The sequence below is a fragment of the Toxotes jaculatrix genome, chromosome 3, assembly GCF_017976425.1.
Source record: "Toxotes jaculatrix isolate fToxJac2 chromosome 3, fToxJac2.pri, whole genome shotgun sequence".
In the NCBI taxonomy this organism is placed as follows: Eukaryota; Metazoa; Chordata; class Actinopteri; family Toxotidae; genus Toxotes; species Toxotes jaculatrix.
The window spans coordinates 12841360-12861539 of NC_054396.1; the positions used below are offsets into that span (position 1 = coordinate 12841360).

General features: G+C 39.8%; 2 protein-coding genes across 2 annotated transcripts; both read right to left on the reverse strand.

The window, feature by feature from the left end:
* Nucleotides 1–3069: 3069 nt before the first annotated feature.
* Nucleotides 3070–5289, reverse strand: il10 (interleukin 10). Its single transcript, XM_041034851.1, has 5 exons — nucleotides 4994–5289; nucleotides 4730–4789; nucleotides 4428–4592; nucleotides 3594–3656; nucleotides 3070–3468 (listed from the first exon to the last, which is right to left on the reverse strand). Exons 1-5 carry the CDS (start codon nucleotides 5156–5158, stop codon nucleotides 3358–3360), a joined length of 564 nt encoding a protein of 187 aa, XP_040890785.1. The 5' UTR covers nucleotides 5159–5289; the 3' UTR covers nucleotides 3070–3357.
* Nucleotides 5290–16720: 11431 nt separating this feature from the next.
* On the reverse strand, nucleotides 16721–18195 carry il19l (interleukin 19 like). The gene is made up of 5 exons (XM_041033455.1): nucleotides 18037–18195; nucleotides 17734–17796; nucleotides 17434–17586; nucleotides 17289–17351; nucleotides 16721–16810 (listed from the first exon to the last, which is right to left on the reverse strand). The coding sequence occupies exons 1-5, from the start codon at nucleotides 18190–18192 to the stop codon at nucleotides 16721–16723; spliced, it is 525 nt and encodes a 174-aa protein (XP_040889389.1). The 5' UTR covers nucleotides 18193–18195.
* Between the last annotated feature and the right edge of the window lie 1985 nt (nucleotides 18196–20180).

A 20180-nucleotide genomic window follows, 5' to 3' on the forward strand; every position in this document is an offset into this window, starting at 1 on the left:
TCCTTGCTAGCATGAGTGACTCCTGGAATATACGCATTTGCGTAGCAAAGCAGTGTGGTGGCATTGAGTCAACACGGACATTTGCTAACACTGGGGTGTTTAGATCAGTTTCCTGCCAATGCGCAAGGTTATTTCTCCTCAGGTGCAGGTCAGCCGTTGGCTCTCAGCTTCCAGCTTTGAGTGTCATGAAACCTACAGTCATCTCTCTCTCAGCCGTGTAAGGCTGTTGGGTACGCGAGAAAGGGGCTAAATGGGGCTTCAGGGCAGTCCCTCATGATTGAAGTGCAGTGGAGGTCCCACCCCTTTATTCAGTCTAACAACAAAGCTCAGGACACACACTCAGCACGCTCTTCCTGCTCCCCTTAGTGATTAATTGTCAGGTAGAAAACAGACTACATGGATACATACTGTATGCAGCTTCTGAAGTAATCACTAAGTCATCACCTCAGCAGTTTAGCATCATCAGAGATTTTCCATGTTCATTCACAAATTCAAAAACAAGTGATAAATTCATTTTTCTAGGTTGGAAACTTTAACGTGTCAGTGTGTGGCGGCCCCCAGTATGTCATTATTATGTTCACCCCTTTAAAGGTGTGAGGAAATATGAAGATGATTTCTCAGCTGATGTGGTAACACACAGCACAGAGTTCTTTGAAGTGGCATGCCATCCTGATTCACACATACACAAACACATCCTCTCAGACAAGTGGTTGCTATCTGACCCTTTCCAGACAAGGTAGCACTAGTGAGATGCCACTCATTACCTCAGTAAGAAACCTACAGCTTCAGAAGTGATCAAATGGAAAAGGCTTTTGTTTTACATGTACAGCAGCAGTTGCTTATCTTTCACATGTGCTGGAAATCCGGCCGTTCTTACTGTCAAACGCGGCTCTGGGTGCATGTTGCGGTGACTGTGGTTGCTTTGATTTTTTTTTTCTTCTGTTCATTTATTTGCTGATTGTTTTAAAAACATGCTTCTTTTGTTGGAAGATATTCTTCACTCTCTTCTAAGAAAAGTTGCAAGTGGGAAATGTGGACTTTGCATTTACACATTCAGTAAAAATCATGCTCTACTGTTGGCTCATAAAAAAAACAAAGTAGCTCATAAACCTATTGCCACTGATTTTTTTAATCTAATGTCATTTGAGATTCAGTACAGTACACAGATATACATAAATATCTGTTAGTAAGCAATAACTTACAATGAACCTCTCATTATGCAAATTGGCGCCAAATAACAATGACAAAGAGGGTTTTTTCTTTCTGGCAATTTTTCTCAAATGTGCTTATTTGAAAATGTAACCTAATATGGTCATTCGTTCCAGGAAGTATGGAGTTTTGCGTAATGACAGTTCGCTCATGTGTAGTCATAACTTCTGTTTATATTATTGGTGTTATGCAATGTAACTTTAGTAAGAGCTTACATGTGTCCTTTTCTAGCGAAAGACACGGGAAAGACATGAGGAGCAGGGTGAGTTTTGTTCATTCTGGGTAGCTCTTTTTTGAGAAACAAAAGTGTCTGTTATGTATAAATGTATTATTTACAGATTTTTTTTTTTTTTTTTTTTTTTTTTCCAAAGATGGGTGAAGGTCCAAAGAAGGTATTAACAATGCTTAGGAGGACCTTGTTTTTTTTTTTTTTGTTTTTTTTTTTAATCAAATAAAATATAAAATATTTGGTTTAGCCCTCCCCCATAATTTTTTGATAATTTTTGTACAGTCTTTGTGCCTAAATAAAGTCAGTGGGGTTTAACCTAAGACCCTTGTTGTGAGGATTTAGGATGTCTTGACTGTCGAGGGAAAAGTGGCATGACACGGTAGATCCATATTTTTATATTTTTGGTAATGGTGATCATTCAAAACTGTGATGTCTTTTTTTTCAGCATTTCTGCGTTATTTCATAGAGTCAGTAGAGTGTGACGGGAAAGACAGGGGATGGTGTGCAAGCACAGTGGTACTCGCTCTACCAGGTGATCTACAGGGGCGCCCCCTGATACAACAGTGGAACCGTGGAAGAGCCTGCAACTAAGTGTGCCAGTTTTGAATGCCGTGTCGGTTAACCAAAATACTAATGACAACCATTCTCTCCATTTTTTTCTCACCCTGCCTCGAAACCATTGCACTCTGAACAAGAGGCATCCAGTCATTACATAACAGCCAGACCTTATCTTAGCCAGCTAACGACGGTTCAAAACGTAAACACTTGTTTTGAGGACACTGAAGCCTGAATCCGAGCTTTTTTAAGAACTCGTAAAGGAGTGAACGCAGCACAGATGAACATGATTCATCCTCAAGGACACTGCTTTAAATACGGCTCAAAATAAAATGGTCATGCTCCATCGGACAAATGTTATGAATGATATCTTTGCATAAGATACCGTCATTGCTGTAATGATACTATTCAGATCGTCCCACACTCACTAAACAAATGACTGATGAATTGTCTTTGAGTAGTTTCAGTGCAGACACCTGAGTCAAATCAGGAGTCAGCCAAGTCAGACACTTGTGTGACTTGGATGTCAGACTAATGCGTGTATAGACATTCAAATGTTATTACAAGATGTCCCCAACATGTGCAATGTTTGCGTGCCACTTTTGTTGAAAAGATTCTTGTGTTACTCTGATGAAAACAGTTACCTCCCTTAGGCTCAGTTGCTATGAAGGTGACATATCAGCACATCAGAAAAGTAGTATTTTATCTTTTTTTTTTAATGCTCTATTTAAACCCTTGTGTTAGTTCTGTTTTATATGTGTGGCTCTGAGTGACTAAGTGAGATTTCTTTCGCATGTGTGTGAGTGCATGTGCAAGTGTGCATGTCAGAAGGGTGAGGCTGGCTAGTTACAGTTACGGTAAGTTAAGATACAGCAATGCTGCTGCTGGTAAGTGATGTATATGGGTCACGTTTGAGGTTTGTGCATCAGCCTGTTGAGTTAACACTAGTAGTTCCCCACATATAGAATACTTGCAGGATGTGATGTATTCAGTGCTCTACCAGTTACCCAGTCCTAACGAACGGCACACGATAGCAGCTGTACCATGGTGTGAAATAAAATCAAAGGAGGTGTGCATTATCTGTGAGTCATTTATTCAGCATTACCAATACAAAACGCCATAATAAATACAAAATATATAAAATAAATACAAAGCAACAGTTTCATAAGTAACAGTTTTGGTTGTAACTTCATAAATGTAGGACTCAATATGACCCTAAATGCAAACTTGTCCTCAGGACAAAAAAAGTAAGCAGATGTCTATGAGCAAACTAGTCATCTGTTCAGTAGACTCATGAAAGAAATTTCAACATCTGACAAAATTCAGGCCACTAAAAATAATGGCTTGTATCAGTCAACGTGTCTTCAGGAAGATGCCACTTGGTTTCTCTGCCGTTTAGAAGCCAGGTATGTCTCAATGTAGTTAAACAGCACATCCAGCTCTCCCATGGCCTTATATAGACCTTTACTCTCCATCTGTGGTCAAACACGTGTTGCAGTTAATTAAAAAAAAAATCACTGTCAAAATACAAGCATGCACATATGTGCACTGCACATTTTTACACATATTTTAGCATTAAGGATGAAATACTGACACTCACCTGAGTGTAAGTGGAGTTTAGGTTGTTGATGTCAAACTGTTTCTTGCAGGAGAAGTAGTTTCTCTGTAAGATGAACAACAGAAAAACTAACGTTACCACAGTGGTTACCAACTTTCTTTAGACTGTCAGGCTCTAAATCCACCACCCTAGAAAGCTGCTTGTTCAGCTCACTCATTCACTGGGTTGAACGAGGAGCTTTTCTGGCTGTTGTACATATGTAAAGGATCTTGGTTGAGATTTGGGTCATCCAATTCCAATATTCAGCATGGCAGGCAAAAAATTTGAAGAGCTGCCGCATGTTTTGCCCTCTCTTCCCCTTTTGGAAGAACTGGATGATGCACAGTTAAGCACGCTGCTGCAGTTTAGGAATATCTGACGAATGTTATGATTTGTCTTGTGAGCCATCACTTAACTCTTCCCTGTTTTTGTCAGAGTCAGCTTTTTTGCCTCACTGGAAGGTTTGTTTGTTTTTTTGTTTTTTTTGTTTGTTTGATGCAGGGACGGCATTTTATGAGCACACGATTCAGCACAGTAATCAAAACGAAACCTTTTCTGGCACATTAGGATCCTCCGGGACCACTCTGTTACATTTTTTTCAATGCTGGGACTTCAAACTGTTTTTAATTCTGGTCCTCGCCGAGTGTCCAACGATATCACATCTTTTTTTGATGCGACGTCTCGTCAGCAAGAGTCACTTAGGACAAATGTGTCGCCGCACCTTGCGCACTGAGCACAGTGACAGAGGATAACGGGGAAGCATTCAGCAGCGCGCATTCGGTGCGTGTTTGCATCGTTATTCTCCTGTAGGAGTAAACACGTGTGTCGACTACTCACGCAACTGGTGACATCAGCCTTGAGCTGGTCGAAAATGTGCTGTATGGACTCCACGTGAGGCTTTAATTCCTTGGTGTCCTCTGTCACTCCGGCCATGGCTGTGGGAAGCACCGTGCTCAGGTAAAAATCCAGTATGCTGTTCATGGCGTGGCAGGCGAACGGGCTCTGAGGAGGGAGGTAAACACGAGCTTGGTTACGCGTTGCCGTTTAACTCTTTCCTGGTGTGCACGAGGCTTGTCTTGTAGGATTTGAGACGAGGCACAATTAATGAACTTCGTGGAGAATTTGTGTTGGAAACTTACTTTAAAAGAGTCCTCGACGGTCTGGTCTAGTAGTGCTGTGTCCAGGTCATTGTTTGCTTCCTACCAACAGAAGAAGAAGAAGAAGAAAAAAAGTTTGAGTTCGGTGACCTGAGAGACGGTGTCAGCAGCAGCAGAGACAGACAGAGGGAGGGGAGAGAGCGACACTGACAGGACACATGGCCACGGGGGCGGTGGGGATCTGTCCAAATGATGCTGCACAACCTGTCAAGCTACTTGCAGAGTAAATGCTACGCTTTTACTCACATAGAAGTCTCTGATCTGTAAATAGTCCTCTCTCAGCTTCTTGAGTCTGACTGGGAAGGTCTCCACGAAGCGGCAGCAGTGGTTGTTGCACAAAGGAGTGCACAAAGCTGAGCTGAGGAGAGACAGGAGCACCAGGACGGACAGGACGAGAGAACGAGGAGTCATGCTGGTGGACGAGCTGCTGAAGTCTTCTGGCTGGATAGAGAGAAAGATGAGTGGGCCCTCAGGAGTGCAGATGCTGCTGATGGGATGGAGGAGAAATCTTCTTGGTATGTATGATCTTGCTCAAGAGCTCAGAAGAGATAAGTGCATGTAATTAGGGCTCATCTCATTTATAAGCACTTTTAGAAAGGGAGGAGACTGACTGGAAAACCGTAAAACATACTTTTTTCATGCATTACAAACCATACTCCGCCCATGAGATAGGCTGGTACCACAAGAGTGAACTAGGGAAAAAAAAGTCTTACAAAGCACTTATGGAATTATTAGTGGAATAAGTATGGCATCATTCTGTATTGTCATAATTTTTCTTACTACCCACCCACCTACCCACCCACATATACATACGTACATATGTGTATATGTGCATATGCATGTATGTGTGTGTGTGTGTGTGTGTGTGTGTGTGTGTGTGTATATATATATATATGTGTATATGTGTGTGTGTGTGTGTGTGTGTGTGTGTGTGTATATATATATATATGTGTATATGTGTGTGTGTGTATATATATATTTCTCTATTATTACAATTATAATGTTATTTGTACAGTACAGTAGCATTGTCTTTATCCACTAAACTGGCACAGATATGGCACTTATATATAACTGATTGTTGCAAAAATTAATGTTAAAAAATTGGATTGAATGTAGTTAATAATCTAAAGTTAATAATTTTTATGTGCGCTTTCACAATAACATAGGAAATAGTGCCACTAAGATAGAAATTATATGTTAAGTTGTGGTTTGAGTCTGATGACGCTGTGGAGTCCCTCTGTATGTCAGAGATACGTAATAAAACTGGCAAGACTGAAGAGAGACGACAACTACACATCTTGGCTTTTTTGCTGTGTATCATGGTATTCTCTCTAGATTATTCCATTATTCCATTATCTCTCTAGAGATTCCATTATCTTCGTCAGAGAGCAAATAGTTGATGAGGTTTGCTTGTTTTTACCTTAAACAAAAGGCATGGTGTATATGTGTTTGTAAAAGGAGAAACCTCATAGAGAAGTTATGGGAAGACTCTTAATGTTCGCAGTGTAAAGGGTGTTTTTCCCTCAGTACTTTTTGTGTTCTACGGAATGTCCACTTCCGTCCACTCTGTATCTAGGTCTGTGCAGTCTGCACTTTTAGGTTGGGCAACACTGGTATTTTGAAAACCTTTGTAGGGAAAATCATTCCAAGCGAGTATTGCTTCACAATGTGTGAAAATAAACTTCCGGATGACTTGTCATGTTTCAGGTTAAAGTTCATTCACAGTGATACAGTGAGCAGCACCCTGGCAGCCCAGATAAATGTGGGAGACCTCTGTGCCAATACTTGAAGTAGAGGTTTAATAAAGAAGTACTGGGTCTGTTCGTAAATATGCCCTGTAGTATGGAAAATATAAAATGGCTAATTAAAAACAAATCAAAGAAAAAGAGAGAAATACAATACATATTCACCATACATTTTTCACCAGAAAGCAGCACACACTTCCCAGTGCTCAGTGAAAAGCGCTGTCATTGTAGCTGCAAGGGAACTTTTTCTTTTTTGAAATGGAAGCGCATCGTCAATGCCAAAACGAAATCTGATCAATTGTTCATTCCCAAATTGGGGGCACAGCCAAGGTTGGAGTTTAGTAGCCTACAGGAAACAGTTTTAATCTGTAAGGCTGTGTGTCATGGCTGCCATGGGTTCATGTCAGGCAGCGATCCAAGCAAATGTCCACCTGTGGTTTCTCGCACAAGCCAGGTGAAGCGCATCGTCAATGCCAAAACGATATCTGATCAATTGTTCATTCACAGGTTGGGGGCACAGCCAAGAGTGGAGCTTAGTAGCCTACAGGAAACAGTTTTAATCTGTAAGGCTGTGTGTCATGGTTGCCATGGGTTCGTGCCAGGCAACGATCCAAGCAAATGTCCACCCGTGGTTTCTCGCACAAGCCAGCTGGTTGTTTTTATTTTGGCATGGGTATAGCGTTTCCGTTTCAAAAAAAGAAAATACTTGCTTGCACCTCTGCAACAGTTCTTTGCATCTAGTTTTGGTAGGGCTGCGCTGCTCTCTGCTGGACAACATTGAAATACGTTGCTTCATTCTCTTTTACGTTTTGTGATTAAAAACGTGTATTGTATTTCATTTGATTTCTTTATTTGATTTGTTTTTATTCAGTCAGATGCACGTGTCAACAAGAATAAAAGTATTCTAAGATGCCAAGATTTTATTCAACAGGCATGTGAAACCAAAAACCGTGTTTTGAAGTAGTTTTGCTTACATACGATTCATTTTTCTTTTTAAATGATCATTTCTATTATTATTTTTGTTATGGGTCAAAAGCAGCCAAAAAATTAGGAATGCAGGTGAAGATAAATCAGTCTACACCCGGTATGATTTTTCATTTTCATTTCTCCTTTACCTAACCAGGTTACAGTCTTGATAAGATTAACCTCTCTTTTTCAAGAGAGACCTGGGCCTAGAGGGCAGCATTAACACCTTTCTTCAGCGGCAAATGCAAACAACATAAACAGCCTAAGACAACCATCAGAGTCTACAACATGAAATACAGACTGAAAAAAAGCGAGATGGTGACACTATGGGAATGAGAGAGGAAAAAAGCCAGGAAGAAGTTGCAGAATTAGTTCCCAGAGAATTCTGTAAATTGTGAAATCCATGTAACTCGTGACAAAAAAGAACTTCGATAATATGCAGAAAATGAGGTTACTGTACGTGCACATGCAAATTACAGCAGCCAAACAAAGAATGCTGGTTTGTAAACCTGTGAGTTAATATAAAGTAGCTGTTATTCTGTAAATTGTTAAAAATGTAAGAATGAGAAAATTTAATTAATGAACTCGTAGATTGTCATGAAAAGTCTGTATCTTATTTCTTGAGTCTTTCAAGCAGCGGTATACTTAAATATATGTATATGTATATATTTTCATACATATACATTTTTAAATTCTTATGTGAAATAAAGATGAGTCAGCAGAAACCAGATTATGGGAAACCCCTCTTACTTTGGTAGTGTGTGTGTGAGTGTGTGTGTGTATGCATGCACAATGTGCATAAGAGAGAAGCACACACACTCTGCATTTAGCTGTGTGATTTCGTGATTTTGTGTGGTTGCAGTTGCATTTTAGATGCTTCTGCCCAGTCTGCTGGTATTTCAGTTGTGGGTTTGTTTAGGTGTGTGTGAGAGAGATTTTGAGTCTGCTATTATGTCATATAGTTTTGTTTTGTTTTTTCATAAAGTGACTGATTTTTAGCTGTTAGTCACACCTTCATACTTCCCACCCCCACTTTATAATCAAACTGTCCCAGAAGTGACCAGAGAAACTGCTGAGTAAGAAAACCATTGCCAGCAGTGACTATGAATGAGGTCTTTAGACCGTTGACAGAAATGGCATGTCATGACAGTATAAATATTTCAGTGTTGCACTGTTTTTTAGATTTACTAATTCAGTCTATAAAGAGATATTTGTGTGGTTAAGTTGTTTCCTGGTTTCGACACAAGCCTGTAGTACCCCATGACAGTTAAATTTAGCTTCATTTCCCAAGCTCTGTTTGCGTTTCTTTCTTCTTTTATCATTACCACCAAAGTGTGAAAATGGCAAATCAGAAAGAAATTTGTGAATTTCAGTGAACAGCACCAAAGCTTTGCAAAGTCTAGAATTCCGAGAATCTAGTGGGTGTTGTTCTCTGTGTGTTTCTTTTCTGAAGTGACAACACTACTAAATCAAATACGATTAAATTATCAGGACACAGTCCTGTGTTAGAAAATGTATTGATCCTGTGGAGGCTTTGTATTAGTTGTATTCGTTGTGCACTTTAACCAGAGGTAAACACTTCTGCTTATTCTGTTCAAACTGTTTCATTGAGCCAGCTCTGCCAGGAAACCGTGTCCCCCCCTCCGTGTCCCGTTCACACTGTCTCCTCGAAATGGGGCCAAAGATGAATCAGTCAAATCTCCTCTTTCACGTTTGACTCTTTTGTAGATGAATGAGCAACAGTCAGCACGTCGTCGTCTGATGTTGGAGGGGTTCAGCTACCAATGTGGTGAGGGTGTCTCTTTGTTCTCTCTGCTCTTGCCCCCTTCCCCTAAACGAAGTTTCTGATTACATCACCAGCAGGTGCTCAGAATCTCCAGTAAGCAATTCTGCAACACTTTACCTGAAACCTGACTGCTGAAATCATAACTGGTTGATTCAGCCCACCTTTTGGAACAGATTACATTGAATTTAAATTACAAATTTGATGTGGATGCTTGTAGCTGTGAATCCTTGTGTGCTGCAGACCAGATGAGCTGCACGATCAACGGTATTTATGCTTTTACATTTCCTTCACCGTATGTGTCACATTTTCTTCTGTGCGTGCATATTTTGTCTGCATGATGTTCTTGCAGCTGTCACCTTTAGAGGAAATGTATCGTCTTTACAAATAGATTCACCACATTCCTCTTTCACTTTCACACCGGTCGTCTGTTTGACGCTGAGTGTCTGTGTGTTTTTGCTTGTGGCACTGAATCCTTCAGAGGTGTGTTTCTGTTATTGTTTATGTTGAGTGGATATTATGTGTTAGTTAGGTGGACATAAATAATTGCAATAAAGAGTGTGTGAGCGTATGGGCGTGCTAGTGTTTTAGAGTGTTAGAGTGCTCATTTTTCTCAATAAAGAAAAGAGGAAACTGATAAATTCATTTGAAACTGGGGTCATTACAACAGGGTGACGCTGTGTTATCAAACCACTCACCATTCACAACTCTACTCCCACATGCTCATGGATGCTGTGACAAGTTGTATGACAGCTGATTTGTTGGTGGGTGGACGCCCATCATGAGCCTTATGCAGAAGGGAAAAAGCGATTTCCTTAGAGCTTTATATGTGTTTTCTGTGAATGGTAGCCTACAGAGACACTTCTGGACGTCACGAATTCTTTAGTCATTTAACCTTCCTCCCAGTTCACCCATCATGGCTAATGTGAGCTGTCCTGTGATTGGCATGTTGGTCATTTCACCTTGTGGATCATAGCAATTTTGTATCTGCGGTAGATCTTTCAATGTAACTGTGATGGAAACAGGAGAAATTAAAATATGGCATGCAAATGTGACCTTACATTCTTACTAAAAAAGATCACAGGAGACTTCCTCAGAAACCTTATTATTTCTGCATAGCTGAGCCAGCAACAGTAGTTGAATATATTACTGTAACCTGAAACTAAAGTAGCCCTGTCCTTCTGCTGACTGAGTAACTGGGAGGAGATGAAACTTCCAACTTTCCTCTGTACTCAATGTTCAGTTTGACCAGGACATTATCAGTAATGTCAGATTTAATTAGCTTAAGTGTTCAGTGAGTGTTTCAATCAGTGATTGAAACACTCTGGTTTGATGCTTGAAAAAGTATTACTTTATTCTCCATACTGCCGTTATGTGTGTTTGGGTGCAAGTACGTAAGCATATGCACGCTTATGGCCGTTATGTGCCTGTGATGGTGTTAACCGCACTTATGTAAGCACTGTTCATTGTGACAGCTCATATTTTCCCATGGTGCTTGAATATCTGAGTGCTGAATTAGTGAAAGCAAAAAATAACATAGTTTCTCAATGCAGTTGGAATGATGAATCACAGTTTCATTGATTTATATTCACATGTTAATTTGGTTCTTAGTCTGCTAATGCTCAGATGTGGAACCATGTAGCACCTGATATGTGTGAGGAACTTATCCTTAACGTTTGACCCCGTAACCCTTATGTCCAGTCATCATGCGACTGCTGCTGATTACAACGCTTGCTTCCAATGTCACATCTGCTCTTCCATACTGGATCAAAACACTGTACTGATCACCATTCAGGGATATAATGCAGAGCAGTCACCACGTGTGCTGCAAGGCTTTTGATACTGCTGATTATAATGTGTTATTAAACACATTAAAACACAGTTTTCTTTGATGATTCTTCTTACAACTGGTTCAAATCATATCTTTCTGGTAGAGTTCAGCATTTGTGCTGATTAAAGGTGTTTGTTAAAGTTGCGCCACAAGGATCAGTATTGCTTAAAACTGAACTTTACCCTTGCTATTTACTCTGTAGGTATATAATATTTATTCTCCAACTGAACACGTCCATGTCCATTTTTATGCTGATGACCCCATCATGTGTGGCGTACATATGTATTCGACTTTGTTGAACCACCTTTTGCTGCAATTACAGCTGCAAGTCTTTTGGGGTATGTCTCTACCAGCTTTGCACAGCTAGAGACTGCAATTTTTGCCCATTCTTCTTTGCCAAATAGCTCCACTTCAGTCACATTGGATGGAATGCGTCTGTGAACAGCAATTTTCAAGTCTTGACACAGATTCTCAATAGGATTTAGGTCTGAACTTTGACCAGACCATTCTAACACATGAATATGCTTTGATCTAAACCATTGTAGCTCCGGCTGTATGTTTAGGGTCGTTGTCCTGCTGGAAGGTGAACCTCGGCCCCAATCTCAAGTCTTTTGCAGCGTCTAACAGGCTTCCCTGTCCCTGCTGAAGAAAAGCATCCCCACAGCATGATGCTGCCACCACCATGTTTCAAGGTGGGGATGGTGCATTCAGGTTGATGTGCAGTTTTGGGTTTCCGCCACACATAGCACTTTGCATGTAGGCCAAAAAGTTCAATTTTGGTTTCATCTGACCACAGCACCTCCTTCCTGTGGTGCTACATGGTTACACATGGTCCTTTCCTGTGTCCCCTACATGGCTTGTGGCAAACCGCAGATGGGACTTCTTATTGCTTTCTTTCAACAATGGCTTTCTTCTTGCCACTCTTCCATAAAAGCCAGATTTGTGGAGTTTGTGACTAATTGTTGTCCTGTGGACAGATTCTCCCACCTGAGCTGTGGATCTCTGCAGCTCCTCCAGAGTTACCATGGGCCTCTTAGCAGCTTCTCTGATGCTCTCCTTGAGCTGCTTGTGAGTTTAGGTGGACGTCCATGTCTTGGTAGGTTTGCAGTTGTGCCATACGCTTTCCATTTTCGAAGGATGGATTGAACAGTGCTCCGTGAGATGTTCAAAGCTTGGGGCTTCTGAGTCAGTAACTCAAAGGTGGTGAGTTACTGCCATGTAACGCCATGTAAAGTTAAACAATTTGTTTCTTCTGCATTTTCATGTTACAATACATGCATATACAAAACTCAACAGGTTCTATGTTTAAGAACTATAAATACATAAGTATTGATTTTGTACAAATTCAGAAATGAACAGTAAGAGATATTAATAAATTAACACTGTATAAAAAACAGAGAACTGCACGATAGAACAGTATGGGATACAGGTAATATCAGACTGAGAGAACAAGGTCTTTCATCAGACATTTATCACTTTCAGGCACTTTAACACTGCTGAGTTTCTGTCTCATCATGAAAGTGGTTCTTGTCCGATTATCTTTAGCTGCTCCAGCACTGAAGACTGTGAAGGCAGGTCTGACTTCACAGTCTGGGGTGCTGGTTTCTCTGGGCAGCAGCTGCTCAGAGTGAAAGAGAAAGAAGTGGAGAACAGGACACATTGAGATGAGTAAAACTTCAAGTACAAGTGTGAGCAAAGAGAAACAAATCTTTATTTACTTTATCTTGTCACTGTGTGTAGGTCGTTGGGTGGGTTTGGTTCAAAGAAATTTGAGTTAATGTGTTTGTGGGGGGTCACTTTGTCACACCTTCCAGGCCGATTTAGTTAGACACCATATTTTTACCATTTATCCTGCTAAATGATTCATTACGTTCATTTTATTACCCTAGCCCTAACTGCCATTTTACATATATATGATAAGTGTACTGCATACCTCGACTCAGAATGCAGGAAATAATTTGTTTTTTGGGAATGTGCTCTCAGTCTAGAAATGCTGCAGAAATTGAAACAAGTGAGGATAGAAAGCACACTATCACCACTTGGTAAAAACAACACAAGGGCCTGAACAACTTTTACATTCAGAAGTTTCACTCTGTCTCACTGTCTCCTGCTGTCTGTCATGTCAAGGCCTCAGGAAAGTTCTTTGCTTCTGCAAGTTTCTGTCAAATCAAACTGTAACAAAAGTGGCAAAATAGTTTGTGTTTTTTCTCACTGCTATTAAAGACATGGTAGTCTTGAAAATTGTTATAGTTTCACACTAACCTGAGAGTAAGCAGAGTTTAACTTTTTGAGGCCAAAGTGTCTCTGCAACGAAGAGTACTTTCTTTGTAAAAAGAGCAAAAGGAAAATGATGGCACCAAAAGGTTTACCGACTTTCATTATGTCATCATTATCATTAAACATGATAAGAAAAACACAGGTTAAAAGGCTGCCATTCACCCCACAGGGTCTTTTCCACACCCAGAAACTGAATATGATTAAGGAATTTGTTTACAGCTTGAGAAGCAGAGCGAAGGCTGCATGCCTTCTTCTTTCTTCCCCTTTTGCAACTTGAATGCAATATTATGATGTTTCCTGTGAGCCATCACTGAACTCTTCCCCTTTTTCGTCACCTTTTTTCCACGTCAAAAAATGCGCGGAATCTTTTCACAGTGCATGAACGTAATCCAACTCAGGAGGGTAGTTTAGGGTGGCTTTGGCAAGTGACTAACAAGTGACTAATCGCTTGTATTCCTGAAAGGCACAACAGTTTGGGTGTTTTTGAATGAAAACAGAAACCACCATATGTTTATTTTTATGAGCAACATGTAGGTGTAGACATTTGAACCTTTGTAGCTCATAGCTGCAGTAGTCCATGTATCCACGTTTAACCTGAAATAAAAATAAAATAACCTGAGAATTATGTACAATTTTTAAACTGTTGTAGCAGAAGAGTTTATAGACAATATGTCACATTTTTTATTTTGATGTCTGCACTCCATTTTACATTTGAGAGCACTGGGAGTCTAGAGTGGTTTTTCTTCCGTTCTCGTAGTTTTTTTTTTTTTTCTTTTTTTGAGTTGTCTGTTAAATGGCTTTTACACATCAATATCATCAGATTCATTTTTCATACTTCAATACATGAAAATCCCTTACTAATGAATACTGCAGGTCAGCAGTCATCATCTTTGGCTGAGCTGGATTAGTACTCCATGTGACAATTACTCACATCAAAGTCTATGACCTTCGAAGAGTAGGAGGAGAGACCAAGGAGTCATGCTGGTGGACGAGCTGTTGAGGTCTGGTATGATCTTGTTCGAGAGTTCAGAAGAGATAAGTGCATGTGATTACGGCTCATCTAATTTATAACCACATTTATAAATTGAGGAGACTGACTGGAAAACACAGTAAAACATATTTTTTTCATGCATTACATATCATACTTCCTAGCTAGGCTAGGTTAACCTTGTTGCACTGTGGTTTTGGCCACGTCTGCCCAGTCTGCTGACATTCCAGTTGTGGTTTTGTTGAGGTCATTAGGCACAGAGCTGCAGTGTTATGAAAGTAGGAATATTTTTAAAAATTACTTGATTTGATGTGTTAGCACTAACCATGTGTCATTTGTGAAGCAAAGTAACTCAGTGCATTTGCTCAAGTTCTGTATTCAGTTCAGTTTTTGGGGATGCTTGCACTTTATGTGGGTATTTCCATTTTAAGCTACTTGATACCTGTTCTCCCCTACATTTCAGAGGGAAGCACTGTACTTTTTACTCTTACACACTCCAACACTTAACTGACAGCTATTGTTACTTGTTACTATGCAGATTAAGATTTTAATTAAAAGATATGTAATAAGCTCACAAAACACTTTTTAAAGATTAGATCACAGAAGCAGTGTCTAGTTGTGGCTATAGACACGTTTCAGTTGTCTATAAGTTGTTTGAGGTCCAAAGAGGTAAACATATCCAATAATTCATAGAGAGAGAGAGAGAGACTGTATGGGTAGGTCTCAAACTCTGGGTTGCAAACACTAAACTACCTAACTGTATCTAAAAACAGACAAACTACTGTAAACAATCTAATAATGTGTCACTAGGGGAGTTTCTGGAACAGGTACTTGTGCAAGTACCTTTTGCTAATGGTACTTTTACTTGGGTAGGATTTTGAATGCAGGGATTTTACTTTTATTTTTACTTTTATTTTTACTGTATTGTTATGTTTATCTGCGCTTCTTATTTTTATTGTTCTTCTGCGAATCCCATCGGTAATTTCGTGTACCCATAAATGCAGGAGGAGAGGCAGAAATGATTGACAGTTTGATTCAGTTACATCTTTCTAGTTTTAGTTTAATTTTTTCTCTAATTTTTATCATTAGCAGAAAAGTGAAAAACATAGTGTCTTACAGCAGGGGTGTCCAAACTGTTCCACAAAGGGCCGGTGTGGCTGCAGGTTTTTGTTCCAACCAATGAAGAGCACATGGTTTGACCAATCAACTGTCTGAAGACTGAGATCAGTTGATTAAATGAGTCAAGTCTGGTGTGCTGCTGCTTGGTTGGAACAAAAACCTGCAGCCACACCGGCCCTTTGTGGAACAGTTTGGACACCTCTGTCTTATAGAAATTGCTTCTTTTCTCAAATGGCAAGCAGCTTGTTAAGTTTTGTTCACTGTTCTTTTTGAAAGTCCTTCTCTGTCTGTGGCAATTAGCAGAGAAGTACACTAACAGCAACACTTTACAGTTACAGACAGATCACCAGATCGTCAGACCACATAATGTTCCATCGTACATCAAAATGATAGTGACACAACTATCACATCACAAGGATTTGTTGTTGATGGGTTGTTGTCATCCTGGTGGTAACAATTAATAGTTTAGAGGGGATGTGATATATCACTGAGGACTGCCTCAGTGGCAATGCCTAGAATCCAGAGACAATGAGAATCAAGCAGGTGTGCGATTTTTCTATCATTTGTGTATCTGGTATTCTGATATGGCGATTTCATAGAATCTAACATTACAGAACTTAAAATCACAAAGACTTACATAAGTTTTTAGGTCAATGATGTGTTAGAACAGTGATTCCCAACCAGGGACTCTTGTACCCAAAGAATAATTAAAGAAAAATAAATATTATAATGGAGTGAGTACTGCTGCTGCTGTTGTGAGGGATAATGATTCAGGGCTGCTATACATCCTCTTTTTCTGTTGGTTTCAAAACCCTGTATTGTCATTGAACACCACTAGATGGTAGAGTATGCTTTTTTTGTGTGGAAAGGAAACAGAGTTATTATATAAGAGCGTTGTTAGTTTTTTATTGATGTTGAAATAAAACCATTTATTTCCATCTACATGATAACCTTTAGTAGAAGGACACACACAGTACCATAACAGCTTTCTATTTTTGATAAATATAAATACAACATAAAACATTTATGTCATGTTCATTATAAATATAGCATTTTAAAAAACTCCACATGTCAGTGGATAACAAACACATTAAGTTAATTCAAGTACAAAAGAGAGAAATGCAAATTGGCACAGATATGAAGTTAAATTTGTAATCTTCACTCTGCTTACAAGTGCCATCAAGCTGAGAGCTCCATCTTTGATGCTAGCTCGGGGATTCTTTAACTTAAATCACTTTGCTGTTGCTGAGTTTCTCCCTGATCATTAGCGTGTTTTCTGGCCGAGTGCCTCCAGCCACTCCAACACAGTGTCCAGTTCTGCCACAGCCTTCTGTGCTGCCTGGTTTGCTTGAAGCTGCTCAGAGAGAAGGAAGAGAGAAATGGAAAAACAAGAGAAAAGTAGAAAAACTGGTTTAACAACGAGCACAACTGTATAGAAACAATTTTCTGTTTCTGTGTCTTGTTACAGTGAAGGGTTTGGTTAATGGAAGCTGCAGCTCTAACACTTTAATTACATTTTTAACAAACAGAACAAAATATTCATAAACTTAAGGAGAAATCAAATAAATTAAATCTTGGTGGGTCTAGTTTGCTGTGTTTATGCACATCACATTTTTGTGTTTGGATATATTGTCACATGATGTGGTATATAATTGAGATAATAAATAATTCCCAACACAACTGGACTTAAAACAATGTTCAAGCTCCTGAAAATCGACTACATTTCTTTCCAAAAGTGAAATCAATGGCTTCTGGGGCTTGTTTCTTAGCACCCTCTGCAGTCCACTGTTAGAATGTGTACACTACAGTGAATTTTCCCATATACTACATACCTTGATAAACTCAGCATGAAGGGAGTCAATTTTCCTCTGGGTTTCTTCTCCACAGTGGCAGTGCTGCGTAGAGCAGAGCACAATTAAAAATATAACTCATGGCTGTCGTTAAAAAACATTTTTTATTACTGAACAACTAACTTACACATTTATGTATATCTTTCCTGATGCTGACAAAAGAGTTGGCCAAGGCGCTGGAGCAGCGTTGCTGCTGTGGCTCTGACGAGGCGTAGTTGCTGAACACTCTCTCAACGTAGAAACGCAGCAGGAGACGCAGGAAACAACACGTCTGTCCCTCCTGATTGAGACATACAAAGGTCAGATTAGAGCAGCTCAGTCACACTTATATTTCATATTCATATACTGTGCCTGTCATTTTGAGCAGTCTGTGTCTTAGAAATGTGAAAAAAGGCAAGGAAAGCACATAAACAACACAAGGACTCACCTGAACGTCCTTCATTAATGGTCTGTCCAGAAGTTTGATTCCAATCTCACTGTCTCCTGCTAACTGTCATGTAAAATAAACAAATAAATAAATAAATACAAGATGTAGTTAGATGTAGTTAGAATTGCTCTCTAAATGTTCATAAACAGTGTGTGTTGTGAATAGCTTCTGATGTGTTTATGTGTATTTGTGAGTTGTAAAGTGACTGCCTGTGTCATGCTGGATGAGGCAGCTGCATTTGTTGGTTTCTGTGATTTGTGCTGAGTCAGCCGTCTTGAAAGCGTGTGCATGTGTGAAACTCACCACGTCTGATCTCATGGTCGAGTAGTATTTGCGCAATTCGTGTGTGTGAACATTGACAGAGCAGCTGTCCAGATGCAGAGTTCGGCTCTCCACGGGTTCACTCAGACAACTGAGCAGGAGGAGCAGGCAGAGAGAGCAGCCGAGCAGCATCTTCATCGCTACGGTCGTCTGGTAACAAAACTAACAGAAACAATTTGTTTGTTTAGAAATCTCTTCAAATAAATTACTGAGAGTCAGTTACTATATGTAGCTAGGGTTTGCCCACGGATTATCTTAATTATCCATTATTCTGTTTATTTTCTATTTCTATGTTCTATTTATTTATTTCTACCAGCAAATTGACAGTTTGCTTAATAAATGACACAAACTAGATTACTTTATTCATAAATTGTTGTTACTTTTCTGCTAATATTAGTTTATAAAGTAATATTTCAGCACTGTAGATAAGCATTCATGTAACAGTTCACTATACATTTGAGGCATTTGCTAAACACTTTCTATTCTTGTCAGAACACCTGAGACACATGTAAATTCGAGGTCTGAAACTGGCTGACGTTAAAACCATCTAGCAGGTAAGCAAACGACCATCCCGGTCACCGGGTCCCATCATCCACCACTAACACCCAGAGCACACCTGTGAACTCACCTGTGTCTGTGTTTCTCAGAGAAAGAGTCCTGGGAACGATGTGTCTCTGTGCTTCCATGGTGTCTCCTCTTATAGTGGAGAGAAGGGGATTTTACCAGGTATTGCACACCTTACACACACGTGCACATGAACATGCACACAAATTGGTTTACAGGAGGAGGAAGTGTGTTGCAATTAAAGGAACTGCGAGCTGATGTCTCAATACCTGATTGAAAGAAAGGGAGAAGGAATGATCGATGATTTCTTCCACGATCAGTGTGGAAGTCCAGTGTGGTCATTGTAGTAGATCACCTTCACTGTCAGTGATGTGCTGCGTGAATTACTCAGTGAGCCATTCATTGGATTAGGGTGTCATTGTTCATCTGCAGGCTCCATTTATTCACCTGTACATTTCTCACTACAAAGTACTCACTCCACTCATTCATCATTCCACTCAAGAGCTTTTAAAATGCATTGATCTGTTGTTTTAAGGTGAAATATGTGTTTTTCCACCAATATCAGCTTTGTTTTCAAATTCTGATCAAACACTATGTCTCCTTAATTATAAATCTTTCTTTTTCGTTCATATGTACACTGGAAACAAAAGCTCTTTCTGCTCCTACAGTGTGAGATGTTACCCTACTCGTTTTCATCAAGGAGCACTCTCACTGGCAGTGACCTCACTCCAGTCAGACAAGTCCTGATTGGAAACACCTACCGGACCTGCTCATCCGCTTGTCTGGCCAAGTTAACTTTTGGTGACTGCTGAAAATTCACCGAGAATGGAAGGAAACACGAGCAGGGAAGTCCAATTGAAACAGGAATAACCTGTGTTCATGGAATAATATCAGATCAATCAAGAGCATCTCTAGCAACGGAATTATAAAAAGGGAAGTGCAAAATTTCTGAATTTCCTTTTAGGAAGCATGTTTCGACATCTGTAGTTAAAAATACCCAGCTACATGTCCCAGCTCAGGAATGATTAATGCTTGTTTCTGACCACTAGAGGTCGTCACAAAATTTTTTGAACATGGAGAGACTTAATAATTGACAGTCTGTGATTCTGTTGCACTGCTTCAGCAGCATCTACTGCTCTAGATCTAGATGTATTCATACAAGAACACTTTTACCACTTTAACACAAAATATGAGTTAGATTTGTCTGAGACTGAGCTAAAGTTGATTTTACACCATCTGTACTGTTTTAATAGTAACAAAAACACCAGACAGTACAGTCCCCTTAATTCTCCTGTAGTGGCCAATTTGGTTAAGTCAGTGGCTCCGAACCTTCTCTGAGTTGTGGCCCTTTGAAACAACACAATGTTTACTTAAGACTCCTCGACACAGGCTACACATCAGTGATTTGAAATCTATAATCATCTCCCAACTCCTTAGAGTTGTTTACTCCCTCCTGAAGGGATCTTGACCCCTGACCCCTGAATTGAGAACCATTGGGTTAAACTATAATGTCCTGTTAATGTATTTTTTTTTCTATTTCAAAAATTTGTCATGGGTTTTGA